At 39.7% G+C, this 10621-nt stretch overlaps 1 protein-coding gene across 1 annotated transcript in view; it reads left to right on the top strand.

The window, feature by feature from the left end:
* Nucleotides 1–7285, top strand: part of LOC101849671 (macrophage mannose receptor 1) — a gene marked incomplete in the record, with an annotated part of 96526 nt that extends 89241 nt beyond the window's left edge. The window contains 1 exon segment of the mRNA XM_013091481.2: nt 6105–7285. Coding sequence (XP_012946935.1) covers nt 6105–6388 — 284 coding nt within the window.
* Between the last annotated feature and the right edge of the window lie 3336 nt (nt 7286–10621).

Below are 10621 nucleotides of genomic sequence, written 5' to 3'. Positions count from 1 at the left end.
CTTAGTCCTATTTCTACTTCTATATCCTTTTGTCCTGTCCTTTCCCACAGCTTTTCCTTTTTTATTCTATCCTGCCACTTAATTCTTAGATATAGTACCACCAAACAAAATAAAAGACTAGAATTACAGTTTGGTGCAACTCTTGAGTAATGTCAGTGTGCTAGCACAGTGATGATGTAGCATATATCCACACTCAACAGCATTCTCCTTGTGCTTTATAATTGCAATGGAGTCTCCTTTAACGGAAATCAGTGGGATTGCTGGATTTGCTTCAGCTTAGCCATATTTTGGGTTTACCCTGTTTTCAGATTAACGCTGTACAGTTTAATCCTTATCTCTGGCAAGCCACTTCTAGCAGCCCATGGTCAGAACTGCGGTGCCAGAGAGCAAATGAAAGTGGCTCGGGCACGTTCCTTTACAACAACTTTGATATCAAATGACTTTTTGGCAATTGCCGAAAACAGGTCTCTTTTATTGAGAGTCCTTTCATTTTATGAAGTACTATCAAAATAGGTTAATGTGTTTAGTTTTATTGACCAATCGAGTGACGTATATGTCACTTTTAGATTTTGTACCAAAAGAGGGCCCTGGCATTGTAGGGTTACCTCCCTCAGAGATAAAGAGTTAAGCAAAATCCCACTGTATTATTACCCCAGCAGATCCAAGAACATGACTCGAAAAAATCTCCGGCTTGCCAGAAAGCATGCAGTGCAAGCTGTGGATTACACATGCTAAAACATGAACAAACTGACGAAATCTTTTGATTTATACAGCCGGGTACCCATTCCCACCTGGGTGGTGGAAGGAAAATATGTGTAAAATGCTTTTCCCAAGGACACAACATTGACCCCTGAGAAGATTCAAACCCATGCCCTTACAGTTGAGAGTTTGAGAGCTTCCACTAGACTATGAATGCCATACTGGATCAATATGCAAATCTAGGGTGTTAACTCTCTGTGGCACTATGTTTGAGTAGCAATATCAACATTCCTCAAGAATGTGTTTTTAGGAGGCGAAAGGAGGGGGGGGGGGCAAATTTGTTTTTACCAAATTCTTTTTGTTTTTTCTTTGGGATGCTGAGGGCTATGGGTTTTGTTCTTGTGGATGCATCCAGACATCCAGATTTCTGAAATTGTCTAGATATTGTCCAGACTTCTTGATACAAGATATTTTAAACAACATGATCTATAGATTTTGCTACCCCGAGTGGGTCGGGGGGATATAAATAGACCCACTGCTTCGTCTGCAGGAGGTACAACCCCTTCAAAGACGAGGTGTCGCACATGGACCCCAACCCACTGGGATCCGGATACGACACCCATTTTGATGTATCTTCCTCTTTTCCTTCTTTCTTTCTTTCTTCTTCTATCTTTTCTCCCACCGCTGACCTCTTGTGCAGCAAAAAGAGAGGTCACCCATCCCACAGAGTGGGCGCCTTGTTGACCGTGAGGTGTGACCTTTGCGGAGTAAAACCAGGTACCTGGCGGTTGAGGTGAGATCAGTCTACGGACTGTCCCTCACCAACACACCTCTTTGGCCCAGGTTTTCCTCTGAGACGGGAGGGTGGCACGGCCCATGCCACTCAATCGGTTAAGAGCTGAAATCTCTTCAAGCCCTGGGTCAATCTTGACGGGAGAGTTTTGTACACTCTCGTGAAGAGAAGTGCTCCGGGGTAGCCCTGGCACAGCTCTGGTCATCCAAGCAATGTGCCGCTTGTTGGGCTCGATGGCGGTTGGGGAGCCCCGGAGTCAAAACACCATTCAAAACGCATATGGAAACCTCAAAATCAAAAGACCTTTCTCCAGCTCCCAGTGGAAGCGGGTGCGGCTGCCGAGCCGAGCGAAAATGAAAAATAAACGGAAAAAGGACCTTTACCGCAGCCTCTTTCCTCCCTTCTCCCAGGGAGCTTCTGAAGCAGCCGTACGTGGCCATAAGCAGTAGGGAAGACGCACTGAAGAAGATCACTGATCTGAATCTGTCAAGACTGGAGATGCATTACGACAGGTTGTGGGATACATTCCTATGAATGTCCAGAAGCTGTCCTCTGATGTAGGCTACTACTCGTCAGGTGCGCAACTGAGACTGAAGTGACCAAACTCCTGAACACAACGACCTTCGGCAGTATTCAATGTACTTCCGAACGATACCAGAAGTTGAACTATTCGAAGGATGTCGTCCGCAGCCATGAACTAAAGGGCTGCAGCTTGGAGGAAATTTTGGCACACTGCGAAGGTGTGACTCACACCCGCGGATTACTCTTCGGCGGGGGGAGCCCACCCACGAAACCAACACGGTCATCCTGACCTTTGATTCGTGTCGCCCTCCAGACACCGTTCGGACATCGTACTTGTTCTTAGACGTGCGACCCTATGTACCGAACCCTCTGCGCTGTTTCAAGTGTCAGAAGTTCAGCCGTAGTCAAGATGCCGACACGCAGCCATGTGTCCTTGTTGTGGCAAAATCGGGCATCCTGAGAAGGAATGCAAAGCTAGTCCTTGTTGCCCCAATTGCCACGGCCAGCACACAGCCTTTAGTAAGGATTGCCCGACTTGGATCAAAGAACGCGCAATCCAAGAGTATAAAGTACGAAATGGCTGCTCGTTTCAGGAGGCTCGCAAAGCTGTCTGCCCGCCAATTGTGACCCTGGTCCCTGGCCAGTCATTCGCAAAGGCAGCCCGGGAAGCCACGAGGTCGGCAAATTCTTCTACGCGGTCAACAGGCATGTCTCTGTGCCTAAAAATAGAAAGGTTCTTCCTTCCGCTATGAGATTCTAGTGGAGGACAGGGTGGATTCTCCCTCCACCCTCTCTTGGAGTTTTTGAGTAGATGCACAGACACCATCCGGCACGTCCAGAGGCCAGATGGAACCACAGCTGAAACACAGGTAGACGTTGCAAACACAATAGCAGCGCCATCTTCAAACAGTACGCACCAGAGGAGACTCCATACCGAAGCCTCCATTTTCTCTGCAGAGGCCACTGCCATTGATTTGACATGGCACTGGACTCCAAAGAAAATTCTCCTAACAAATCTTTCTTTATCCTTTCTGACTCTCTGTCTTGCATCACCTCACTCACAAACTACACACTCTTACACCCAAATATAGTTAGGCTAGAACAGAAAATACACACCTTGACTGAAACAGGGAAAAGTATCGTTTTCGCATAGATACCTAGCCATGTGGGCATCCGAGGAAACGAGCAGGTAGATGACCTGGCGACGAGATCCTTATACCTTCTGTTGGGATCAACGATGAATACTCTCTCACAGATTGACTTTAAAAATAAAGTAAAAAAGTACCCCTCCAGTCTGTGGGAGAGCCATTGGAAAAAATAAACAAATAACAAACTTCACAATATTGAACCCAAACTGGGACCGTGAAATCCTTTGGGCCTCTCCAGAAGAAACGAAGTCATTTTTACTCAATTACGCATCGGATACATGGCCCTAACACACAAATACCTCCTTCAGGGAGATGAGAAGCCATTCTGTGTTGTATCATTTTACCATAAGACACATTTTAACCGAATGTCTAGACTTCGGAGAGACCTGAAGGAAATATTTTAAATGCAAAAAATTACAAGACATTTTTTTGCGTCGTTGTTCCCAACAGAATTTTAGATTTTATGAAGGCCATTGGCCTTTATGGAAAGTTTAGAAATAGATTGTATGAAATTTTAAAATGTTATTTAGAAAGTTTTAAAAATTTGAAATCTATTTACACTCAATTTTTAGAGTAAAAAAAAAAAAATTAGTAATATTGACCGGAATCAGGCCGAGCAATGAGCTATTAAGATAAAACCAACTTGTTTCGCGCGCTCGTACAATAACCTTATGCAGTTGCGAGCGCCGTAAAACCCTGTACTACTAACATAGATTTTGTGTACATGTCCGGGTCCAAATAGTTCATGTTTTTTTGGTAGTAAGTTGGCGCCTCTGGATGATACTTGAAAATTTCCCTCTGGGACAATAAAGTATCATCTTATCTTTTCCTGTCTTGTCTTGTCTTGTCTTGTCTTGTCTTTCTTCTCTTCTCTTCTCTTTTCTTATCTTTTCTTATCTTAGGTGGCTACCCTTTTTAAAAACATATTATGCTTCTCCAATATCCAGCTGACACCGCTAAATTTCAGAGACTTTTACCCGCTGGCCTTGAATTCTGAGAAATAGTTTTTTTCCCAGCTTGATTCTGCTGTGTCTTTGTTAAAAAGCTTGAGTATGAGATTTCGCCACACCTGTGTCCACATTATAGAAGTAATAACCATGATGATAATAATATAAACAATGATAACGACAATGATGATGATAATAATAATAATAATAATAATAGTTGTAATAATAGGCCTACTAAAAATATAATAATGATAATGAAAATGATAATAATAATAATGATAATAATAATAAAAATAATAATAATAGGCCTAATGATAGGCTAATAATGATAATAATAATAACAATAATAATAGTAGGTATGTAGGCGATAGTTTGTCTGTCAATGTGTGATGATGACCAATGCATCTGCAGAGGAGAATACAGTCATATAATAATAATAATAATAATAATAATTATTATTATTATTATTATTATTATTAAAATAATAGTAATAATAATTATAATTATAATAATAATGAATAAAGGATTAGCAAATGGTAGAACCGTAGGTCTAACTGATTTCTGAATGATAAATGTAGCTAATGGTTAAACTGTAGTCATTGATGATGGTTGAAGTGTAGGGTTATCTAATGGTTGAACTGTAGGGTTGGCTAATGATTGAACTGTAGGCTTGGCTGTTCAGTTAAAGTGTAGAGTTAACTAATGATTGAACTGTAGGGTTGGTTAATGATTGAACTGTAGGGTTGGTTAATGATTGAACTGTAGGGTTGGTTATTATGGTTGAAGTATAGGGTTGGTTAATGATTGAACTGTAGGGTTGGCTAATGGTTGAACTGTAGGGTTGGTTATTATGTTTGAAGTGTAGGGTTGGCTGTATAGTTAAAGTGTAGAGTTAGCTAATGGTTGAACTGTAGGGTTGGCTAATGGTTGAACTGTAGGGTTGGCTAATGGTTGAACTGTAGGGTTGGTTATTATGGTTGAAGTGTAGGGTTGGCTGTATAGTTAAAGTGTAGAGTTAGCTAATGATTGAACTGTAGGGTTGGCTAATGATTGAACTGTAGGGTTGGCTATTATGGTTAAAGTGTAGGGTTGGCTAATGATTGAACTGTAGGGTTGGTTATTATGGTTAAAGTGTAGGGTTGGCTGTACAGTTAAAGTGTAGAGTTAGCTAATGGTTAAAGTGTAGGGTTGGCTGTACAGTTAAAGTGTAGAGTTAGCTAATGATTAAAGTGTAGGGTTGGCTGTATAGTTAAACTGTAGAGTTAGCTAATGATTGAACTGTAGAGTTAGCTAATGGTTGAACTGTAGGTGCAGCTAGTTGTGGAGCTGTAAATATCAATTATGGTTGAACTGAAGTTTTAGGTAATGGTTGAACAGCAGACATAGTGAATTGTTGAACTAGCTTTATTAATACTAATAATAATAAAAATGGCATTTGTATTGCGCGCAACCCCGATTATAAAGTACACAGGCTCTGAGCGCTTTTCAATACATTGCGATGTACAACAGTAACTTAAAACGTTATGTTCTGATCACTCCAAATATTCATCTTATTAATTTGAAAACAGAAATGACTTCAGCTGACGTTTGAATGAATCAAAAGATTTGATCTCTCTGAAAGTACTTGACAAAGTATTCCAGATCTTGGGGCCTTGATATTCAAGTGCCTTTTCACCCATTGTTTTAAGTTTTATAGATTGTAAAATAAACTTCTTTTTGTCAGCTTATGACCTTAAACTGTGAGTTGGAATGTACAGCCTCTACAGATTTGATAAACATGATGGCGCATTATCGTTCAAGCCTTTGTGACATAGCGTGGCCAACTTGTACGTAATTCTTTTCTCAAAAGGAAGCCAATGCAATGTCCGTAAAAGAGGTTTAGCAGAGAATCGCTTTCTTTTGCGCAAAACTAAATGTGCAGCATTGTGACTAATCTGGGAAATCAAATGCACTGCCAAAATATCTTTGATGACTTTTCCTTATTCTCTCCTTTAGGCTCCAACAGCTTGACTGCCGGTCAAATCGCAGGAATTGCTATCGGAATTCTGGGACTGGCTGTCATAGTAGCAGCAGCCATCTTTATCGTCTATCGCCGGAAACACGCTGATGACGGCAAGCTGGGACCACCGATGGTATCTAATGGTGGCTTTGACAATGCCCTCTACCATCGCAAGAATGGAGATGAAATAGGCTTCACCAATGGAAACCCTAGTGGAAAGATAGAAGGAGCAGCTGACAAAAATGACAAATCTCAATCACAAGAATTTTCAGACGCATAGTAATTGTTTTTAACTGCTGTTTACATCATTCCTTTTATTTTTTTTTGCTTGTTTGTTTGCATTATCCTTTCAGGTATTTTTCGCTTTCTTAGATGTAGGAAGATCAAAATTTTGTACATTATATTATGATTGCACCGATGACAAAATCAGTCCCATGTTGAAAAAAATAGCAGAAATTTGAACTAATCACATGTATTCATATTACATTATCTCCTCATAAAATGGACATTTGCTAATTTGAGCTATGTTATTAAGAAATTGAAACATAAGCAATTGAAGTCGGTCACCCCACTGGTACCCAGTATGTGTTGGAAGTTGAGACTTTGAATTTTTTCCTTAGGTGGTTGGAAGGCATCACTGGTTAACCCTACTTCTTTTCTTTCCCTCTGTTGCTTCAGTCTGTCTGTCTGTCTGTCTGTCTGTCTTGCTTCTTCCCCGCACTTCATGACTGTTATCGTGTGGGTGTGCTTCTTGTTTTTACTCCAAACTCAAATTCAGGTGATGCTAGAAGACGTTTTTAAAAAGCACCAGCGGGACCGCAGATTTCGATTTAAGAGGATTCAATTATATATATATATATATAAATTGTAAAGCACAAAGGGAATGTTGTAGAGCTGGGGTATAATATATGCTATATCGTCACTGCACTAGCAAAATGGCATAGCTCAGAGTTGTTTTTCAAGTAAAAGAAATCAAGTTGTCCACTTTATTTGGCAATATGTCAACTCCTGATCTTGCCACATCCGACTGATTTTTTGCAACCGTGCCTCATGTATTGTGATTGCACCAATTACTTGTGTTCAATGAGGAGAATGTGGTGGAGTCGGTAGCCTAGTGGTTAGGCTACTGGACTCGTAATTGTGAGATTGCGGGTTCGGGGTTTGAGCCTCAGCTCGGTCCGCCGTTGTGTCCTTGGGAAAGGCACTTTACACGAACTTCCCACTTGGTTCGGTCCTATCGGAGACGGACGTTAAATTTGGAAGTCCCGCCTCTTAAATAACCTAATAGTGTTGATAAGGGCGTTAAACTCGTACCATTTGAGGAGAATGTTATTGCTGAGTGAAGCATGACCGGCGTCTGGTGTAGTGGTTAGGTGCTTTGCCGTCGCAAGCAGAAGACCAGAGTTTGACTCCTGAGTGGGGAGAAAATCTATAGATATGTGAGGCTGCGTGGTGGAATCAGGTTCTCGTCAAAATAATAAAAGTGAAGAAACTTGCATTTTTCTGCAGGTTGGTGAATTTTTATCCAAATTTTGCTTTTTGGCTCAGCACCTTTCATACGCATTAAAGAACTCATTTCTGTGTGGATTTTTCTGAAAAACGTTGATAGAATGCACAAAAAAAATTTAATTTTCAGTCACCACGGACTCTTAAGCTAAGGAAATAACTAATCTTTGGCGGTCATTTTCTCACTAATTTTACCTCTGAAAATCGGTGACGCCCACCTCCTTCATTCACAAATATCTCGACTTGTATTCAAGATAAATGGATTTTTTCCCCAACCAAATAAAGACAGGTGAACAAGCTTTACGATGATACCAATAACTCTACATGCCCAAAAATTGACGAGAGCCTGATTCCATCACATTGCCTCACATATATATTATAGCCCTGTGCTTATGTTTTCATCTATTTGTAATGAACTGAGTGCACGGTATGCCTGCTAACATAGGCTACTATCACAATGAGAATGGGTATATGTTTCAGATGTATGCATGACGAATGCCTTTAAATGTATGTTTATGTCATGTATGACCACATGTGTAAGCAGTGTTTGAATTATACACAAAATATTGCACACCAAATATATGTATTAAGGTGGAGAAATCAAACACTTGTCAAAATAATAAAATCGAAGAAACTGACATTTTACCGTCCCTTGGGTAGTTTTTATCTATTGTTTATTTTTTGGCTCAGCAACTTTCATGTCCACATTTCTGTGTAGATTTTGCTAAAAAAAAAGCATTGATCGAAGGCACAACAAATGTAAATATGAGGTTTTTAAAGACTCTCAAGCTTTTCAAGTCACCAAACGTTGGTGGCCATTTTCTCTTTAAATTTTCCTCCGACATCAGTGGACCCCACCTCCTTTAATCTCAAATATCTCTACTTTCCTTCAAGATAGGTGGGTATTTTTTTCATTAAAAGCAAATCAAATGACACAAGTTAAAAAAAAATTCCAGATAACTCATATGCCCAAAAATTTATGAGTGCCTGATTCCACCATGTCGTGTCACACATATGGGTATCAATCAGCCCATCAAGTGTATTTGGGTTTGCATGGTAGCCTGTTCCTTATAAATGAAGAGTAGGTGGTTGTAGGTGCCCTGGTGTGGTTTGTTTTTTTATGTCCTATTCCTATCACACAGCTATCATCCATCCACATTGATCTCTCCTCCTCCTTTTCTCTGTATGTTATTCTCTGATAACACCTATAATCTTCAGCACTTTTATTACCTTTGCATTGTAATGTAAGTGTCTTTAAACTCTCACTGAACCTAAAAGCTCAAAAGTGATGAGTCTGTTGTTGTTGCAGGAAATTATTGAGTTAAACCTTGGTATAACGTACTCCTTTGCTTCCCAATTTCAAGGTTTTGAATGTATTAGCCATGGTAGGTATAATAAAGAAAAAAAATAATTTTTTTTAAATTTAAAAATGATGATGCAGTCCATAGTACACTTTAAGCTGAGTACGTTATTCCAAGATTTTATTCTCGTTCAATGAACAAAACGTGTTATTCTGAAGAGTGTATGAGTGACTTTTGATTGATAAAAAAGTGTTGTAACTATAGCAGTTTAAAAAGTGTTTTTTAAGTGTTGACTGAAAATAAAATGTTGAATTTGAAACTGAGATGTCACGAAGTAATTGAATTTTAAAGGAATGAAATTGTTGACGAGAGCTAAGAATTGAACGTATGTTCTCTTCTCTGTGTCAATTTACCACTGCAATGTCAAAGTCAGAACACTTTGAGACTGTTAAAGTGATGGTTACTGTTTAGTGTTTTGTTGTTCTTTTTTGAACATTTGCTCCTTTCCTTCATTTGTTCTACTCGCATGATATATCTTTGTTCTGAAGCAGCTTGGTTCTCGTTCTCCAAAGTAGATCTATAGACATAATAATTAGTCCTTTGGCTGTATTTTAAGCTTGCATGTTTCTGTGCTATTTTTCAGGAGGTACTGACTGTATCTTGTTTTCTCTCTGTCTGCTGAGCACCAGGTGCAAATGGCTTCGAACTTTTATATCTTGAATTCTGCATTAAATTTTATGCATAATGTATATATACATAAATATATGTGAATTGAAAAGTTAGTTTACCGGTACTGGATTGCGTGTGGCTTTGCTTTTGAAGTATGAATTATGAATTAGAGTCACTGCACGTGGTACCAACATGACTTTATTGTCAAAATGAAATGAAATAAAATCCAGTGCAACTGAAAGTAGTCGAGTGAATTTTTTGTTGTGCTGCGGAGTGTTGTAAACTAAAGGGTAAACCCCCCCCCCCCCCCCAGAGCAGTGCTATCTGACTGAAGTTGTCTTTAGGCCTTTCTCAAAGGGGGGATATTAATTAACATGTTATTATGCAAAGTAGAATTGTAAATGGGCTGATTTATCAATGTCATGCTCATACTGTGCCGGAACAACATAGGGGGAACAGCTGCTTTTTCTATCCTCATCCTTATTATCGTCATTTTTCCTCTACTTCTTTTGCATGTTTGTCGCTCTCTTGTGATCTGCTATTTCATGGGTGCCTTGATAGTCAACGTAGACTTTATGCTGTTGAGGCTAGAGAGGTTAGCAGAGTAAGCCTGATTCCTGGTTTGGACTTCTCTGTTGATATCCACCTCTTGGCGCTCATATGACTTATGCAGTTGTGAGCTCTGTAAAACCTTGCTAAAACTACTAAAAAAGGGTAATTTTTTTGTAAATTGGCTCATTCTCTAATGAGCTATATAGTGGATCTTGTCTTGAAAGACTTTCTCAGGTAAAGTTTGCTGATCAGATAAAGTAAACGAGTTTAGATCGTTAAATAAGTTGGGTTTTTTAAATTTATAATGTATGGCCTGTTGGGTAAAACATATCCCGTCATAGTGGAAACAGGTGCTTGTCAATTTCTGGGCATTCAGACTCAGTGGCGGAGGGTGGACCAAAATTTGAGTGGGGCTTAGGTTGCTTCCACTTCTTTACCACCGAATAACAAGCAAAAAGAACAAAAGAGTGGGGATTTTTCTATAC

This window comes from Aplysia californica, unplaced genomic scaffold, assembly GCF_000002075.1.
Source record: "Aplysia californica isolate F4 #8 unplaced genomic scaffold, AplCal3.0 scaffold00037, whole genome shotgun sequence".
Classification (NCBI taxonomy): domain Eukaryota; kingdom Metazoa; phylum Mollusca; class Gastropoda; order Aplysiida; family Aplysiidae; genus Aplysia; species Aplysia californica.
The sequence above is the reverse complement of the archived record's forward strand: the minus strand, read 5'-3'. Positions and strand labels throughout refer to the sequence as shown.